Source organism: Staurois parvus, unplaced genomic scaffold, assembly GCF_062004578.1.
Source record: "Staurois parvus isolate SC_StPar_1 unplaced genomic scaffold, SC_StPar_1.0 ptg000709l, whole genome shotgun sequence".
Taxonomy (NCBI): Eukaryota; Metazoa; Chordata; class Amphibia; order Anura; family Ranidae; genus Staurois; species Staurois parvus.
In genome coordinates this window covers 1,826,273-1,847,121 of record NW_028318505.1, presented here as the reverse complement: position 1 = coordinate 1,847,121, position 20,849 = coordinate 1,826,273, and the positions used below count along the sequence as shown (strand labels likewise).

The 20,849-nt window shown below is 45.5% G+C and overlaps 1 protein-coding gene across 1 annotated transcript in view; it reads right to left on the bottom strand.

Moving 5' to 3' along the window:
• The window catches only part of ROR1 (ROR family WNT receptor 1), a 441,584-nt gene that overhangs the window by 22,638 nt on the left and 398,097 nt on the right, over positions 1-20,849 (bottom strand). Inside the window, exons 5-7 of the mRNA XM_089653390.1 lie at positions 15,136-15,263; positions 12,955-13,272; positions 4,337-4,582 (exon numbers count right to left, since the gene is read on the bottom strand). Coding sequence (XP_089509516.1) covers positions 4,337-4,582; positions 12,955-13,272; positions 15,136-15,263 — 692 coding nt within the window. The remainder of the gene's footprint in view (positions 1-4,336; positions 4,583-12,954; positions 13,273-15,135; positions 15,264-20,849) is intronic.

Below are 20,849 nucleotides of genomic sequence, written 5' to 3'. Positions count from 1 at the left end.
TGGAGAGGGGAAAACATATAAAGAAGTGCAGAAAATGATCGGCTTCATTCGAATGGATAGAAGAATAGCCAAAATGGCGCGGACTCAGCCAACAATCAGCTCCAGGAAGATGAAAGAAGGTGTGACGTTCCCTGTGAGGACTGTTACAATTAGAAGACCCCTTTGTGAAGCCAAGCTATCTGCAAGAAGCCCCCGCAAAGTCCCACTGTTGGAAAAAAGACATGTGCTGAAGAGGTTACAATCTGCCAAAGAGCACATTGACTGGCCTAAAGAGAAATGGCGCAACATTTTGTGGACTGATGAAAGTAAGATTGTTCTTTTTGGGTCTAGTGGGCGGAGACAGTTTGTCAGACGACCCCCAAACACTGAATTCAAGCCACAGTACACTGTAAAGACAGTGAAGCATGGTGGTGCAAGCATCATGATATGGGGATGTTTCTCATACTACGATGTTGGGCCTATTTATCGCATACCAGGGATCATGGATCAGTTTGAATACATCAGAATACTTGAAGAGGTCATGCTGCCTTATGCTGAAGAGGAAATGCCCTTGAAATGGGTGTTCCAACAAGACAACGACCCCAAACACACCAGTAAACGTGCAACATCTTGGTTCCAGACCAACAAGATGGACGTTATGGAGTGGCCAGCCCAATCCCCGGATCTTCATCCAATAGAAAACTTGTGGGGTGACATCAAAAATGCAGTTTCTGAGGCAAAACCAAGAAATAGAGAAGAACTGTGGAATGTGGTCCAATCATCCTGGGCTGGAATACCTGATCACAGGGGCCAGAAGTTGGGTGACTCCATGCAACACAGATGTACAGCAGTTCTCAGAAACAGTGCGACTACAACCAAATATTCATGAAGTCATTCAAAGGAAAGCAAAATCTTCAAACATTTCTCAGTTTATATAGTGAATGTTTGAGTTTGTAAAGAAGAATACAAACACTGCGATTTTTTTGAACAGTCTAATATTCACTTTCCTTCAATTTTTTTAGAGGAACAACACAAATTTGATGTATTTTTCTTCATGTTTTGATTTGGAATAGAATGTGTCGTGTTCCCAATGCATTTGGGTGGATGGAAATAAAAGCTATTAGAAGGATTTTCAGCTTTATTCACTTTTTTCACCACACTGCTATTATTTTGAACACAACTGTATATCGGCAAATATAGCATCCTAAGTGGCGACCGCAAGCTTGCTAAGTGGGAAGTGGAGAGTAATGGGGCTAATTAGGGCCCCAATGGCGGCCTCCCTCCAGTTCTCGCCACGTCGGGGGATCCTGTAGATCACTGTGGATATTGTGTTTCCTTGTAAACAGCGGCAGCCAGAAGATTTCATGTCATTACTCGGGTTGCAGAACACATGCATCAGCGGTGAAGTTTGCCTGGCCTGGGAATTTCCTGTTTGGGATGTTGCGGCTTCGGCTTCCAGGCTGCGCCGTTCTCCTCCGCTGGGCTCGTTTTTCAGGAGCTACAAAGGCGGCCTGTGTCCTGAGGCTCCCAGATCACACAGCACAGTAGCACCGCTGACACGGGGCCTCCCCTCCTTCCACAATAAAAGAGAAAACACCGCTCCTGGATACAGGGCCCTTGTTCCATGCTACGTGCTACCGGGCTGCAGAGGGGGCGACCCTTCCAGGCCCATCTCCTCCATTTACAGAGTTTAAGTAGATGTAAACCTTAACTGAAGGGCGGCCAATCACCGCGAATTATAATCAATTGCCTTTAGATTTTTTTTTCTAATAAAATATTTTTTTTCCTTTTTTGTTACAGAATGTGTGACAAGGTGACAACATAGACGCAGAATTGGGAGAGGGTTGTCACCCTATCACAGGAAGTGCCTAGAAATGCCTGAACAAGCACCTCCACGGCAGGATCACCAATAGATCCCCACAGCAAGAATAGATTCTCCCCAGCAAAAACAGAACCAGTAACAATAGACTGCTCAGCAACAATAGATCCCCAACCTGCAACAATAGATCAAGCTCAGCAACAAGAGACCCTCCAACAACAATAGATCCCCAGCCTGTAACAGGAGTTCAACCCTGGAAATAACAGACCCCCAGCACCAATTAATTTCCCAGCCTGTAGCAGGAGTTCAACCCTGGAAACAACAGACCACAGCAACAATAGATCCCCAGCCTGTAGCAGGAGTTCAACCTTGGAAATAACAGACCCCAGCAACAATAGATCAAGCTCAGCAACAAGAGACCCTCCAACAACAATAGATCTCCAGCCTGCAACAATAGATCAAGCTCAGCAACAAGAGACCTTCCAACAACAATAAATCCCCACCCTGTAACAGGAGTTCAACCCTGGAAACAACAGACACGCAGCAACAATAGATCCCCAGCCTGTAGCAGGAGTTCAACCCTGGAAACAACAGACCCCCAGCAACAATAGATCCCCAGCCTGTAGCAGGAGTTCAACCCTGGAAACAACAGACCCCCAGCAACAAGAGATCCACAGCCTGTAGCAGGAGTTCAACCCTGGAAATAATAGACCCCAGCCTGTAACATGAGTTCAACCCTGGAAACAACAGACCCCCAGCAATAATAGATCCCCAGCCTGTAACAGAAGTTCAACCCTGGAAACAACAGACCCCCAGCAACAATAGATCCCCAGCCCGTAGCAGGAGTTCAACCCTGGAAATAACAGACCCCCAACAACAATAGATCCCCAGCCTGTAGCAGGAGTTCAACCCTAGAAACAACAGACCTACAGCAACAATAGATCTCCAGTCTGCAACAAAAGATCAACCTCATGAACAAGCAACAATATATTCCCTCCAGGAACAATAGATCCCCAGCCTGCATCAATAGATCAACCCTAGCAACAATAGACTCCCCCCTAAGAAGCGACAAAAGATTCCCAAACTGCAACAATAGATCAACCACAGCAACAACAGACCCCACCCAAGAACAATAGATCCACAACGTACAACCATAGATCAAACTTAGCAACAACAGACCTTCCAGAAGCCAGCAACAATAGATCTCCCTAAAAACAGTAGATCACCCTGCAATAATGCAAAAGGTGCCTGGAAATGCCTGAACAAGGACCTCCATGGCAGGATCAACAGATCCCCACAGTAAGAATAGATCCCCCAGCAGAAACAAGAGCCACCCAGCAATAATAGACCGCTCAGCAACAATGCATCCCCAACCTGCAACAACAGATCAAGCTCAGCAACAATAGGCCACCAAACAACAATAGATCCCCACTCTGCAATAAAATATCAACTGCTGCATCAACAGACCCACAGCAACAGTAGATTCCCAACCTGTAACAATGGTTCAACCTCATCAACAAGCAACAATAGACCCCCCAGTGACAACAGATCCCCAACCTGCAACAATATATCAACCCTAGCAACAACAGACACCCCCCCTAAGAAGTAACAATAGATCCCCCAGTGACAATAGTTCCCCAGCTTGCAACAATAGATCAACCCTAGCAAAAACAGACTCCCCCCTAAGGAGTGACAATAGATCCCCAACCTGCAAACAATAGATCAACCCCAACAACAGACCCCAACCAGGAACAATAGATCCCCAACCTGCAACCATAGATCAGACCTAGCAACATCAGACCCTCCATCAGCCAGCAACAATAGACATCCTTCAAAACAGTAGATCCCCCTGCAAAAATAGCCCCCCACCCCCAGCAACAATAAATCCCCCAGCAGCAGCTAATATACTTTGACGATTGAAGGGGACAGTACTTTATGAATATGTTATATCCCCCTAATAGCAACAGATCCCCCACCAGCAACAACAGATCCCCCCCAGCAAAACTATACCCCCAACCATAATAGATCCCACTAGCAGCCTGCATCGGTAGACCCTCCAGAATCCCCTAGTACCCTTTGCCAGTACATACATTTAGTGCTGGAGGTGCTGGAATTGTATTTTCCGGTTGAACCCCCCCCCCCCCGCTTTGCTGTAGTTGAGATGCCCCCACACCGCAAGAAGTAAATGCTTGTCTATGTCTAGGGTATAGGAAAAAGCACTTCTACTTATCCAATCCCCCTCTCCCCCCTCAGCCAGCTCTCCTATACACCCCTTTGTTCTGGAAGCCGACTGTCCTTTAGCGTTGTCACGTCCAATGCACTGCTATGGACCCTGCATTGTACTGGATGACATCAAAGGATATACAACCATGAGGCTGGAGTCGGAGAGAAAGTCTACTCTCTTCTTCAAGCCCAAAATGTTGTGGGACCTGACTTGGAGTTGTCCTTTAAGCCCCGCCCTCAATCCAGTTGGCTAATCACGGTTAGCACATCTTAGTAGCACACTCATAAGGTAGAAGGAGGCCGATTTGTACTTACCGCAGGCCGGAATGTCGCAAATTTCGTGTTTCATGTTTTCGTCCAACGTGAAGCACCACGGAGCCTCCTTCTGGTTGCCGGGGTTTCTGCAGTACGAATGACCCCCGGTCAGTTCAGGGTAACGCAGGGCGTTGAACGTGTGAGTGTGCGGGTATTGCGAATTCCACGGCTGGCACTGCCGTCCAGATTTGGTGACGCTCACTGTGCCGCGGTAATCCACCCCTGTGCTGTTGTAGCATTTGTGGTCTGGAAAGAAAACAGAGGAGTAAAGGATTTTCACTGGAATTCATACAGGAGGCGGTAGAAGAACTAACAACATAGGAAAGGAAACAGACGGTGGAAGAGTTTACAATCTATTGGGCACAATGGAGGACCGATGGTGGAAGAGCTTACAATCTATTGGGGCATAATGGAGGACCGATGGTGGAAGAGTTTACAATCTATTGGGCACAATGGAGGACCGATGGTGGAAGAGCTTACAATCTATTGGGGCATAATGGAGGACCGATGGTGGAAGAGCTTACAATCTATTGGGGCATAATGGAGGACCGATGGTGGAAGAGCTTACAATCTATTGGGGCATAATGGAGGACCGATGGTGGAAGAGCTTACAATCTATTGGGGCATAATGGAGGACTGATGGTGGAAGAGCTTACAATCTATTGGGGCATAATGGAGGACCGATGGTGGAAGAGCTTACAATCTATTGGGGCATAATGGAGGACCGATGGTGGAAGAGCTTACAATCTATTGGGGCACAATGGAGGACCGATGGTGGAAGAGCTTACAATCTATTGGGGCATAATGGAGGACCGATGGTGGAAGAGCTTACAATCTATTGGGGCATAATGGAGGACCGATGGTGGAAGAGCTTACAATCTATTGGGGCATAATGGAGGACCGATGGTGGAAGAGCTTACAATCTATTGGGGCATAATGGAGGACCGATGGTGGAAGAGCTTACAATCTATTGGGGCATAATGGAGGACCGATGGTGGAAGAGCTTACAATCTATTGGGGCATAATGGAGGACCGAGGGTGGAAGAGCTTACAATCTATTGGGGCACAATGGAGGACCGATGGTGGAAGAGCTTACAATCTATTGGGGGATAATGGAGGACCGATGGTGGAAGAGCTTACAATCTATTGGGGCATAATGGAGGACCGATGGTGGAAGAGCTTACAATCTATTGGGGCACAATGGAGGACAGATGGTGGAAGAGCTTACAATCTATTGGGGCACAATGGAGGACTGATGGTGGAAGAGCTTACAATCTATTGGGGCATAATGGAGGACCGAGGGTGGAAGAGCTTACAATCTATTGGGGCATAATGGAGGACCGATGGTGGAAGAGCTTACAATCTATTGGGGCACAATGGAGGACCGAGGGTGGAAGAGCTTACAATCTATTGGGGCACAATGGAGGACCGATGGTGGAAGAGCTTACAATCTATTGGGGCATAATGGAGGACCGATGGTGGAAGAGCTTACAATCTATTGGGGCATAATGGAGGACCGATGGTGGAAGAGCTTACAATCTATTGGGGCATAATGGAGGACCGAGGGTGGAAGAGCTTACAATCTATTGGGGCATAATGGAGGACCGATGGTGGAAGAGCTTACAATCTATTGGGGCATAATGGAGGACCGATGGTGGAAGAGCTTACAATCTATTGGGGCATAATGGAGGACCGATGGTGGAAGAGCTTACAATCTATTGGGGCATAATGGAGGACCGATGGTGGAAGAGCTTACAATCTATTGGGGCATAATGGAGGACCGATGGTGGAAGAGCTTATCAGGGTTTAGAAGAAAATACAGAATATGGCAGAGCTTACACTCTATTAGGGTATAAGGAAGGATACAGAAGGTGGAAGAGCTAACAATCTATTAAAACAGTGGTCTCCAAATTGTGCTTTGTTTTCTTTTATCCAGCCCTCCTCCCACTGACACCAACGAGCACTATTCCTTCCACTGACACCAACGATGGAGCATTATTCCTTCCACTGACACCAACAATGGAGCACTATTCCTCCCACTGACACCAACGATGGAGCACGATTCCTTCCACTGACACCAATGATGGGGCACTGTTCCTTCCACTGACACCAACAATGGAGCACTATTCCTCCCACTGACACCAACGATAGAGCATTATTCCTTCTACTGACACCAACAATGGAGAATTATTCCTTCCACTGACACCAAGGAAGGAACATTATTCCTTCTACTGACACCAACAATGGAACACTATTCCTCCTACTGACACCAACAATGGAACACTATTCCTCCTATTGACACCAACAATGGAGCATTATTCCTTCTACTCACACCAACAATGGAGCACTATTCCTCCCACTGACGCCATCAATGGAGCATTATTCCTACCACTGACACCAACGATGGAGCATTATTCCTTCTAATGACACCAACAATGAAGAATTATTCCTTCCACTGACACCAAGGATGGAACATTATTCCTTCTACTGACACCAACAATGGAGCACTATTCCTCCCACTAACACCAACGATGGAGCACGATTCCTTCCACTGACACCAACGATGGAGCACGATTCCTTCCACTGACACCAATGATGGAGCACGATTCCTTCCACTGACACCAGATGGAGCACGATTCCTTCCACTGACACCAACAATGGAGCACTATTCCTCCCACTAACACCAACGATGAAGCACGATTCCTTCCACTGGCGCCAACGATGGAGCATTATTCCTCCCACTAACACCAACGATGGAGCACGATTCCTTCCACTGACACCAACGATGGGGCACTGTTCCTTCCACTGACACCATCAATGGAGCATTATTCCTACCACTGACACCAACGATGGAGCACTTTTCCTTCCACTGCCACCAACAATGGTGCACTTTTCCTTCCACTGCCACCAACAATGGAGCACTATTCCCTCCATTAACTCCAACGATGGGGCACTATTACCCCCACTGACACCAATGATGGAGTACTATTCCTTTCTACTGACACCAACAAGGGATGCAGAATGTGAAAAGCTTCTCCCCTGATTGTCCTATGATGCTGCATAACCCCTGACCCTCTGTCTGCACAGCGCTGATTGGCCCTTTGCTGATCACATGCACTCTCCCAAGAAAAAAATAAAACTATCTAGCAATACACACTAAACTGAACATGTGCAGCTTGCCTCGAAGGCTCTCTTCTGTCAGCAGATGGATTGGGGACAGTAGAAGGAGAGGATCAGGGAAGACAGGATCAAACAGCCTTTTTTAAACAATGCAGAGGATTAACCCCTTGGGTTCCATGTTGAGTATAACAAGCATGCTTTACTGCATCTACAGACTGATTGTACTGTTGGGGGTTAAGTAACACTATAAGGTAAAGAAAGTAAAAGGTAGGTAAGTTTATAAATGATTAGGATATAATATTTAAAATACCAGGAAGGTTATATTATCACCGTCTTACCAAATAGGCCCATGTATGACTGCAGGATGGCTGAGAACATGCTGATCAATGACACAATGAAGTGACAGAGCCATGGACTGTTTCATGTGGTTTTCAGTAGAAGTAGTTTTACAGACTGGACTATATAACCATCAGATATACACAGCTTCTGTTAGATTTCATTATGTACAGTTGTGTTCAGAATAATAGCAGTCAGACATCACTAACCGGATCAATCACTGTTTTTGGTAGAAATGATATTTCCTAGCAGGTGTAGTAGAGTAATAGAAATCCAACAGACCCAACAGTCATGACATGCATGCTGCTGATTCTGTGTCATTGAATCACTCATTGAAAGGGGCGTGTTCAAAATAATAGCAGTGTGGAGTTCTATTAGTGAGGTCATTCATTCTTTGAAAAACAGGTGGCAATTATTGCCCTTATTTAAGGAAGGAAGGCAGCAAATGTTGTACATGCTGGTTACAGTGCATTTCTCTGGGTCGTTCCAGACATTGTTCAGAAGAACAGCGTACCTTGATTAAAAAGTTGATTGGAGAGGGGAAAACATATAAAGAAGTGCAGAAAATGATCGGCTGCTCAGCTAAAATGATCGCAAATGCTTTAAAATGGCAACCAAAACCTGAAAGACGTGGAAGAAAGCGAAAAACTACCATTGGAATGGATAGAAGAATAGCCAAAATGGCGCGGACTCAGCCAACAATCAGCTCCTGGAAGATGAAAGAAGGTGTGACGTTCCCTGTGAGGACTGTTACAATTAGAAGACGCCTATGTGAAGCCAAGCTATCTGCAAGAAGCCCCCGCAAAGTCCCACTGTTGGAAAAAAGACATGTGCTGAAGAGGTTACAATCTGCCAAAGAGCACATTGACTGGCCTAAAGAGAAATGGCGCAACATTTTGTGGACTGATGAAAGTAAGATTGTTCTTTTTGGGTCTAGTGGCCGGAGACAGTTTGTCAGACGACCCCCAAACACTGAATTCAAGCCACAGTACACTGTGAAGACAGTGAAGCATGGTGGTGCAAGCATCATGATATGGGGATGTTTCTCATACTACGGTGTTGGGCCTATTTATCGCATACCAGGGATCATGGATCAGTTTGAATACATCAGAATACTTGAAGAGGTCATGCTGCCTTATGCTGAAGAGGAAATGCCCTTGAAATGGGTGTTCCAACAAGACAACGACCCCAAACACACCAGTAAACGTGCAACATCTTGGTTCCAGACCAACAAGATGGACGTTATGGAGTGGCCAGCCCAATCCCCGGATCTTAATCCAATAGAAAACTTGTGGGGTGACATCAAAAATGCAGTTTCTGAGGGAAAACCAAACAATAGAGAAGAACTGTGGAATGTGGTCCAATCATCCTGGGCTGGAATACCTGATCACAGGGGCCAGAAGTTGGGTGACTCCATGCAACACAGATGTACAGCAGTTCTCAGAAACAGTGCGACTACAACCAAATATTCATGAAGTCATTCAAAGGAAAGCAAAATCTTCAAACATTTCTCAGTTTATATAGTGAATGTTTGAGTTTGTAAAGAAGAATACAAACACTGCGATTTTTTGAACCGCCTAATATTCACTTTTCTTCCATTTTTTTAAAGGAACAACACAAATTTGATGTATTTTTCTTCATGTTTTGATTTGGAATAGAATGTGTCGTGTTCCCAATGCATTTGTGTGGATGGAAATAAAAGCTATTAGAAGGATTTTCAGCTTTATTCACTTTTTTCAACACACTGCTATTATTTTGAACACAACTGTATGTCATTTTCTTGACCAGAACTAATGGGATATCTGTATATCAGTGTATTTACAAAATGGCAAAACCAGTTTTAGTTTTCTGGCAAAAACCTTCCAAAATGATAAAACATGGACTTTTCAGAATATATTAGTTTTAGCGTAGTGTGGTGGTCATGGTGCAGAGCAGCCATTCTCAAGCAGGGTTCTAGAGGCTGCTAGGGGTTCCTTGACCTTGATCCTTAAGGGCTGATTGACCTCCGACTGTCAGGGCAGGGGCCGAGGAACGGACAGGCAGGCCTAACAATGTAACGCACTAGCTGACGACAACCACCACCTACAGACCGAAGTCCCTCAGGGCACGGAGTCTAAGTCCCAGGCTGCCCTTCACCAGGGCCCCTGATGGTGGGGATGGACTTGACGCAGCCAGGAACCAGGTTGCGGCCCCCGAGACACCTCAGCTGCGGTAATGGCCGCCGCCAATGGCGTGTAGCTGGTGGAAGAGACAAAAGAGTAGTCAGACAGGCCGGGTCAACAACAACAGGACAAAACAGTACAGGACAGCAGACGAGAATCACAGGTCACGAGCCGGGTTCAGCAACAGAGGGTAAGATGAAAGGCGACCGCAAAGAATAGTCGAGTCACAAGCCGAATCAGATACCAGGAGAGTCACAAGAGTCAGAACAGCGTAATAGCAACACAAAGACACAAGACACAAGTGCAAAGAGCATGTGCGGACCACAGGCTTATATGTCATCAGCCACACCCCTCTGGGGGATGGACCTCAGAGACATGAAGGCATAAAAGGATTCCCACCATGCTCAGCAGAAATCCAAGATGGACGCCAGCACATGGAGTAACATAACCTCAGGGAAAAGGTAGGACCTTGACACTGACCTGCTGGTTCCTGCATAAATCCTGGGCCAACAGCTCCCAGGATCAGGGCCCTCCTATCCCTCTTGTATTGAACTGTATTGTCTCCCATTATATTGTAAAGCGCTGAGCAAACTGTTGGCGCTATATAAATCCTGTAGTAGAATATTAATAACAGTAACTCTGCTCTGAACATAGGAGCAGTGCAGCATTGTTGCCACCCCATCACAGGAAACGGCATTAGGTGGTAGGCTCAACGGGTACTTGTGGGACTTTAGGGGGGAAAGAGCTGGGAGAACACTGTAAGTGCAGATGCCCTTAATTAAAGTGGTTATAAACCTCAGACTTGAAATGCAAACAAAGCATATCCCCCTATAGTGTGTGCTTGTCTCAAATAAGAAAGGTGACAGGGCAGGGACTGTGACGGGAGTCACTTTGGGTGGGGGGCCCATGGAACCCAGCTCACTTTGGAGAGGTGGGGAGACCCCGTCTCAGCTCCCCATATCCCTCTTATGTGTAAATCACCCTGTGCCTGTTTGGGGTACAGGGTGATCTGTCCTAATATTGGGGTGGGGGTTGTTGATTGTTTAATGTTATGTAGCTGCATCCCATTGTTCTATTGTTTGTCTTGCATGGGAGCAAACTATTATGGGATGTATGTGTTTATGTGTATTAGCTTAGTGTAGGGGGTGTCTAGCGCAGCCCTCCCTCCTGCTGGTGTGAAATTTGAATACCTGTGTGTCTCTTGTTACTTAATGTAGATTGTCCCGCCCTGTGTCATTATGCAGGGAGGGGGGATATTCCCATAAGTGTACATATCTTGTATCTGTGTTCAAATAAACTAGTCTTCCTCCTGGTTTACTTCAAGATTGGTGTCGTCTAGTCTTGTATGGTCGGCTGTGGTGTCTGTTGTCTATGTTCGGACGGGGTAGCGTATTCTAATGGAAGTACTCAAGCGCAGTCTGGGTCGGTTCCATTACAAACATCACTCAACAAAGCTAACAGTGTGATACCACGTTATCTTTTTAGCTGTCTGTAATGGTGGCACTCTGACCACCACTGTAAGGATTGCATTCTTCCTACTGACTATCAATGTAAGTGACATTTTTCTTATAGATTCCCAATGAATTCATTTTAACAAGGGTTCTTAAAGCCCTGAAAATTATTGTAGTAGTTCCTCTGGGATACAAAGGTTGAGAAAGGCTGGTGCACAGAACCCATTAAATCCTTTCCCACCAGAGAACAATGGCACTGGATGGTGACCACTGAACACAACACAACTTTGCCATGAAAATGTTTCCTCTGTTCATGTGGTCAGGTGTTGGGAGGCAGGTAATTACACTGATACTGGTCATATGTCCCTGGTAGGTAAGAAGGAGCTTGGGTTCAGCTTGGGTTTGGTCCAAAACATGGAAGAAAGCTGTCAGTGCTGGGCCAATCGCCAAGGCATTCCCCATTTCAAAGCTCCAAGCATACAAAGGGGTAGGGATACTCATGACATCACTGATCTAATATGACCACATGGTCATAAAGGGTCAATGACCCATGCTCATCCCTAATAGTAGGATCTTTATGGAAGAAATGAAAAAATAGTAACCTAATAATTACTGACCTTATATGACCACATAGTCATACTGGGTCGATGACCCATGGTCATTCCTACTGGTAGGATCTTTATGGAAGAAATGAAAAAGTACTAACCTAATAATTACTGACCATATATCACTACATAGTCATACTGGGTCGATGACCCATGGTCATTCCTACTGGTAGGATCTTTATGGAAAAAAATGTAAACATTAGTAAATACAAAATACATCTTTACCTCAGTGAATTGACAATAATTCACACATTTAGCTATGTAAATCGAGGAAATAACACCTATGAAGCCTTCCTGACACCAAGGATGGGATTGCAAACAGAACAAAGTGGTTCCACAACTTTCTCCCATCCTGTTTTTGGACAATTAACATCTACACGTTTCATGGTGATTGTGGATTGTGTTGGTGCTACTAATGTGGACATACATTATTGGGAATGTCCCTGACTCAAAAACTGAAGAAGGGGCTTGGAGAAGTTCTGAAAGATCTCCAACATTACAGACACATCCAGATGAATGTGATTTACTACTACCATATACACCATGACCTGTATAGTTGAGAACCTTCAAAAACATTCAGAAAGACTCTTGCATCTAGAATCTTTCTGCACATGAAGGCTTAACAGACACCAGGACCTAAAGGGGTTAAAAAAACAGCCCGATCAACTGTGATATTTTAGTCACTGGTGGAGTCTCATGGACCCGAAAACAAGTGGAGATCACTGGAGTAGCGGTTTCTACTAGTCTTCTAGGGGTGTCAGCCAGGTATGGTATACATTGTATATAGTTACATTGGTTCACACAGGACCAGTGTAACTATGTAAAAGTATACCATACCTACAAAATCCAATACAATTTTTATTGGGACAGAGAGAAAGGAAAATAATAATGTGAGTTGACATAGAGGGTAATAATTGAGCTCCTTACTGCTGGTCTGCACTTACTCTTATTAATGGGGTCAGCCATTGGTATTCCAATGCGGATGCAGTTACTGGCCTCAGGGCTGTCTGGCTGTGGAAGGTCCTCGCAGTTCGGCAGTTTCAGTCTCATTAGGATCATAGGGTTGGACCTGGCAAAGATGTACTCGGCTTGGCACAGGACGTTCTCCAGGATCTCACACTCGTCCCGGCACAGGTCCCGTGGTTTGGGGGAGGACGAGGTCTCGGAGCAGTAGGGAAAGGCGTAGTGGCAAAGGGATGGAATGGCGAACTCGGAGCATTTGTCCGACAGGTGGTTGGAGGTTCCAATCATGGTGAAGGCAGCTGAAAAAAGAGAGAACAATTAAAGAGAGTGTGTAGTGGTTTGTATATTTATTTCTTTTATAGTCAGGGCATAAAAAAACCAAAACGTCTTTAAATAAAACTTTCAGTTTAAAGAGGAACTTGAGTCAACTCTACTCACTCATAGCTCAGTGTTCAATCTTTAGCCCTCATGCACTCTTGATGGTTTTACAGCGGCTGTTTTTGGCTTTTGACATTTTTTTCTACAGCCAGTAAACTCCCCAGCATGTTATCCTGTGTGTCCATCCCCGGCATGTTATCCTATGTGTCCATCCCCGGCATGTTATCCTATGTGTCCATCCCCGGCATGTTATCCTATGTGTCCATCCCCGGCATGTTATCCTATGTGTCCATCCCCGGCATGTTATCCTACGTGTCCATCCCCAGCATGTTATCCTATGTGTCCATCCCCAGCATGTTATCCTATGTGTCCATCCCCGGCATGTTATCCTATGTGTCCATCCCCCGCGTGTTATCCTCTGTGTCCATCCCCAGCATGTTATCCTATGTGTCCATCCCCCGCGTGTTATCCTCTGTGTCCATCCCCGGCATGTTATCCTATGTGTCCATCCCCCGCGTGTTATCCTCTGTGTCCGTCCCCGGCATGTTATCCTATGTGTCCATCCCCGGCATGTTATCCTATGTGTCCATCCCCGGCATGTTATCCTGTGTGTCCATCCCCGGCATGTTATCCTGTGTGTCCATCCCCGGCATTTTATCCTGTGTGTCCATCCCCGGCATGTTATCCTGTGTGTCCATCCCCGGCATGATATCCTATGTGTCCATCCACGGCATGTTATCCTGTGTGTCCATCCCCGGCATGTTATCCTATGTGTCCATCCCCGGCATGTTATCCTATGTGTCCATCCCCGGCATGTTATCCTGTGTGTCCATCCCCGGCATTTTATCCTGTGTGTCCATCCCCGGCATGTTATCCTGTGTGTCCATCCCCGGCATGATATCCTATGTGTCCATCCACGGCATGTTATCCTGTGTGTCCATCCCCGGCATGTTATCCTATGTGTCCATCCCCGGCATGTTATCCTGTGTGTCCATCCCCGGCATGTTATCCTGTGTGTCCACTCCCGGCATGTTATCCTGTGTGTCCATCCCCGGCATGTTATCCTGTGTGTCCATCCTCGGCATGTTATCCTATGTGTCCATCCCCGGCATGTTATCCTATGTGTCCATCCCCGGCATGTTATCCTATGTGTCCATCCCCGGCATGTTATCCTGTGTGTCCATCCCCGGCATGTTATCCTGTGTGTCCATCCCCGGCATATTATCCTATGTGTCCATCCCCGGCATGTTATCCTATGTGTCCATCCCCGGCATGTTATCCTGTGTGTCCATCCCCGGCATGTTATCCTATGTGTCCATCCCCGTCATGTTATCCTATGTGTCCATCCCCGGCATGTTATCCTATGTGTCCATCCCCGGCATGTTATCCTATGTGTCCATACACACATAGACTGGAATCAATGTTTTTTGGCTGGGATGTTTTTTGGCTGGAAAAAAACTTGAGGACTAGTGGGTTTCTAGAGGAGTTTTTTAGCTGTAAAAACGCTCTAACGCTGAAAAACGCAGTAAAACACCAGAAACTGGTGTTTTTGGACTTATTTGACCAAAAAAAAAAAGCACACATATGATCAAATTCCACCAAAAGAAAGCTCAATACGTGGGAAAAAAGGACATACATTTAATTTGGGTGCAGCGTTGCATGACCGCGCAATTGCCAGTTAGAATAATGCACCGCCGTAACGCAAAAAAATGGCTTGGTCAGGGAGGGGGGAATCCTCTGGAAGGCAAATAGACCAGTAAGAGTACAGACTAGACATTACACACCTGTAATTTGGTTCTCTATCTCCCCTTGCATGTGCAAAGACTCCATGTAAATGGTGCGGTTCCCGATGAAGCGGGCGCAGGCGATGCCTCGGTATGGCTGGCAGTAACCGTCCTCTTCAAATTCATCCCTGAAACCAAATACAAGGTGAGCAGACTGTGAGTCAGCCAGTAGGAGGCAGCACAAAACAGGACAAATACACACGAGTCAGCAAAACAATGAAAGGAAGAAAGCTGAGTTCTCAGGGATCTATGAATGCATAAAGAGGCGTGCAATGAAAGTCTACGCTCACCGGCCTCTTTATTAGGTACACCTGTTCAACTACTTTGTAACACAAACTGCTAATCAGCCAATCACATGGCAGCAACTCAATGCATTTAGGCATCTAGACATAGTGAAGGCGACTTGCTGAAGTTCAAACCGAGCATCAGAATAGGGAAGAAAGGGGATTTAAGTGACTTTGAACATGGCATGGTTGTTGGTGCCAGACGGGCTGGTCTGAGTATGTGTGTACATCATATAGGAAAACAAGAGCTTTTTCCGCATGGCTGGATGTGTGACGGAGGTTCACTATGCCAAGAGTAAAAATAACTTTTTAGTGCCGGTTCACACCATAGAAACCCAGTCCAGATGTGTCCTGATGTGCAGTGTTTTATGCGTTCAGTGCATTTTTGAGGCATTCTGGTGCAATTTTTCCACTCTTTTTTTCTTCACCTATAAGAACATGTGTGCTCCGGTGAGTTTTTTGTGCATTTAGGTGCATTCCAATGCTTTGTTAGATAGCCTGAAAAAAGATAAAAGTCCATCCAGTTCAACCAAGGAAAAAAAAAAAAGGTATAATCCTATACCCACAATTGATCCAGAGGAAGGCAAAAAAACCCAGCAAAGCACGATCCAATTTGCTCCTGCTGGGAAAAAAATTCCTTCCTGATCCCCCGAGAGGCAATTGGATGTTCCCTGAATCAACTTTACCTATAAATGTTATATCCAGTTATATTCTGTGTATCCAAGAAAGAATCCAGGACTTTTTTAAAGCAATCCACGGAGCTGGCGAGAACCAACTCTTGAGGGAGTCTATTCCACATTTTCACAGCTCTCACTGCGAAGAAACCTTTCCGTGTTTGGAGATTATATTTCTTTTCCTCCAGACGTAAAGAGTGCCCCCTTGTCCTCTGCCCTCAGGGTGAATAACTCACTATATGAACCACTGATGCATTTATACATGGAGATCATATCCCCCTTATGTATTATACATGGAGATCATATCCCCCCCCCCTATGTATTATACATGGAGATCATATCCCCCTTATGTATTATACATGGAGATCATATCCCCCCCTTATGTATTATACATGGAGATCATATCCCCCCTTATGTATTATACATGGAGATCATATCCCCCCCTTATGTATTATACATGGAGATCATATCCCCCTTATGTATTATACATGGAGATCATATCCCCCCCTTATGTATTATACATGGAGATCATATCCCCCCCTTATGTATTATACATGGTGATCATATCCCCCCCTTATGTATTATACATGGAGATCATATCCCCCCTTATGTATTATACATGGAGATCATATCCCCCCTTATGTATTATACATGGAGATCATATCCCCCCTTATGTATTATACATGGAGATCATATCCCCCTTATGTATTATACATGGAGATCATATCCCCCCTTATGTATTATACATGGAGATCATATCCCCCCTTATGTATTATACATGGAGATCATATCCCCCCTTATGTATTATACATGGAGATCATATCCCCCTTATGTATTATACATGGTGATTATATCCCCCCTTATGTATTATACATGGTGATCATATCCCCCCTTATGTATTATACATGGTGATCATATCCCCCCTTATGTATTATACATGGTGATCATATCCCCCCCTTATGTATTATACATGGAGATCATATCCCCCCTTATGTATTATACATGGAGATCATATCCCCCCTTAATCTCCTCTTCTCAAGAGAGAATAAATTCAGTTGATGCGTTTGAGTACAGTTCAGTGCAGAAAAAGATGCAGCTTTTTTTTCTGGAACTGGAACTTTCAAAAGAACAAGCCCTCCAAGGGAAAAAGTCAAAGAAAGGAACACCGATGCAGCCACCACATCTAATGATAGGTAAGCTGCGATATTTAAAATGTTTGGTTTTGGGTCTAAAACTGCTTTATGTAAAGCAGCCTAAAGTCTACCCAGAATATGCCATTCCACCATCATGCAACACCCATCACTTTATAGATCTTCCAATCTAGCAACTAAAAATAAAGTGATATATTTGTAAAAGCTTCCAGTGGCTGAAGAGACTTCAAATCCGATTTTATGTCAGTCTCAGGGTGTGTATGCTAACCGTCCACCTGATATCACATTTCGGCAGGTGTGCAAGGCATGGCTGGAATTTTATCTGAACCTGCCAGCCTTTTTAAAATGTTAATATCAAAGTAGAGCCATGGCCTCCTATTAAAAATAAATATGTGCTGCAGTGCTAGATTATAAGCACAAAATTATAAGTGCTCCTATCCATAAAAAAAATGTAATCACATACAATGTACCTTTTTACTTGCTAGAAAATGTAACGACTCCAGGAAGTTTCCATTTTCCCATCACACCCACCTCCCTCCTTGCACATCATAGCCCTTTCCTCTTCTGGAAGTGCCCAATTACTGTCTATGATGGCCCAGCTCCTCTGTTCTTCACCTCACCTCCCTACATAACCTTTTAGATAGCAGCTGAGAGAGGAGAAGAGGGGAATACTATAGAGTTACTCAAGTGTAGTGCTTCCCAATGAGTCCAGTCCAGACAAAAAATACTGTTTTAGGGCTTGTTGGCCCACTTTGATTTAAAAAGAAAGTTCCAGGAAAATGGTTGCCCTCTGCTTCCCAATGAGTCCAGTCCAGACAAAAAAATACTGTTTTAGGGCTTGTTGGCCCACTTTGAATTAAAAAGAATGTTCCAGGAAAATGGTTGCCCTCACAGGGGTTTCCCCAATCATTTCAAACACAAAAAAAGTGACATCAAGCCTCCTGGCTTCCTCTTGTAGCACCTCTTGCTCAGGCCTCAAGTCTAAGCCTTTGGTCAGGTCCCACAGACCACCTCTCACCACCCCTGTGCCTACGTGCAACTTTGCGCCTCTCTTGGCTCTCTCTCTTGCAGCTCCTTGCTGCTTTGGCCCAAGCCCTGGCCTCTAAGCTGGGGACCTCCTGTCTGCAGGTTGAAGCCCTGAACTGTTCTCAAGCCCTTGCGTCAGGAAACTATTGTGAGACGTTGGGCTCAAAGATGTGCACATAGTACTGGTCACACATAGGCACATTCATGTGTGCAGGAATTTGCGCACGTGGAGTGTGTCCACGGTTCCTGTTGGCACCAGATGGCCTATTTAAGGGATGCTCTTGCTCACTTTCAGTGCTGACTGTTCTTCAGCTATTCCCATATGTCCTTCTTGTATCCTGCTTACAAATCCATTGCTGACCTGCCTTGGTACTGACCTGACCTTGAAAATTGTTTATACTTCTGCTCATCAGTTCTTGACCTTGGCTCACTCTTCACCATGTCTCTGCCTGATGCTTCTGTACCTCATTGCCTGCTCATTACTGTCCCTGGCTGCCCCTCTGACTACGCTTCTGTCTTCAGTTTGGCTCCACGTTATCCGTGAGGGCCTGCCCTGCCTGACCTTCTCAGTCTACATCTCCGGCTGCAAGTTCTACTCTCAACACCTGCCAGAAGTCAAGTTCCTTCTCTCCTTTGGCACCAACTGTTCACTGGAGATATAAGAGAGGCCAACCTCGTCAATTCAGTCTTCTATCAGGTACGTGACAACTTGATTACCAGGGCTGTGTATACCTGCACACTCAGCCTGTTGGTCTGAGGGTTGGGCCCAGGGTTAGAGGGTTCTGCCCTCCCAAAGCTCTTTGAAGCCTCTGGACTCCCGAACCCAATCTGGGAGTTCTAAATAATCAGAGAAACCTGAAAGACTAATTTCTCTCCTTTGAACAGCTATTCTGGAGACCTCCAATCTTTTTCCATAGTGGAAGGGTCCAGGAATGTCACAGCACATATAATCTTATGGGAAAATTGTCATTGACCAAGGTCTCTTCAATGACATTTTAATACATATATAACTGGTCTATAAATTTTATTTTTTTAATATTTGCCGAAGTTTCCACTTGAATGCTTTACTTTATTAATCCTTTTGAAAGAATGGTGCAACAAATGACCACCACACATAACACCAATGGAATATTTATACTGTAAAGACGGGTGGACAGGAAAGAGATGCCCATAGCAAAAAGAAGGAAAAGAGAATATCGCAGGGCAGACATGATGAGGCCAAGAGTGGTTAAAGAAAATACAAGAAAGGGTTAAAGATAGTACGAGGTGGGGTTGTAAGGGTGATGGATATTACCTGATTGGTAGCTGGGGGGGTGTAGGTGGGGTCTTCTACACCTTGGGGTGGGGATGGGAGGGTCGTCATTCATTGAGGCTGGAGACCTGAGAGAGAGAGCTTCCCTCCTGCCCTCCCTTGTTTTTCGTGTGGGTATTGTGTCACTCCCAGGGTGGGGGGGAGCTTGTTTATTCGTGTGCGGTTGTTGGTCTTTGGGGGCAGTACTTATTTTGGAAGGTAAAAATAATGGTTTAGGACCCATCGGTGGTATGGAGTGCCCGGCGGCATTCCAGTTAACCGAGGTTTAACTGGAAGGTGGTGGTTCTGCACTGCGGATGGTATGGTTGTCTCCGAGCCGGTGCGTTGCGGCTGGAGGCCGAGTGTAATATGGTTTCCGTGGGTGGATATCGGTTCGGTTTTGGTGCCTTCGAAGACCAACAACTCTGACTAGGTGTTTCTGTTTTAAGGAATGTTTTTGTGTATTTGAAGCTGAAGTGTTAATAAAAAGCCGTGTTGGCCATTTTACTCCAATCGGTGTTATGTGTTCTTTAATGATAGTTTATAAGTGTTGTTATGTGAAGAGGGAAATGGTGGTGTAGTGGGTCTTGATTGGCCTATCTCTTGTGCACTAGTCATGATACGACAAGGAGGAAGAAAGCACAAAACTCTAAACTCCACTCGATTACAACGGTTACTAATACAGAATAAAAAAAGATCATGCAGAAGATGCCAACTGCATTCAGAATGGCTGATTTATTATTTTATACAACTGCAAGAGTACCTGGTGATGTGACTGCAGATTTTCCCATTTAGATGGGTCCTGGCCAAACGGTAAAACCTCATCCAACCCCCTGGACAGCATCCATATTGGGACGGGAAGAGTAATGGATGACGGTCAAGACTTCTTTGGGTCTGGCCAAGGAGAGGAAAGTGTGAGGAGCAAACCCAGCTGCCAGCCTTTCCTTGCTTATACCGACAAGCCAGAGTGCTGAAGATTGGCTCTTGTGAAAATTTGCCCCTGCAAAGGGGTCAGAGATTGTTGATCCAGGGAATATCCAATTGTGTTAGGGTAGGTGGTCTCCAAACTATGGCCTGTGAACCAAATGAGACCCACTGCAAGATTTCATGTGACTTGCAGCCAGGGGCGGACTGACCATTTGGAAACCCGGGCACTGCCCGAGGGCCCGGGGTCAGTAGGGGGCCCCATGAGATGCCCCTTGTACCCTTTTCATAGGCTTTTTTGAGTTTGGGCAAGGACACAGGGGCCCCATGATCCCCTATTGCCCGGGGGCCCCATGAGTTGTCA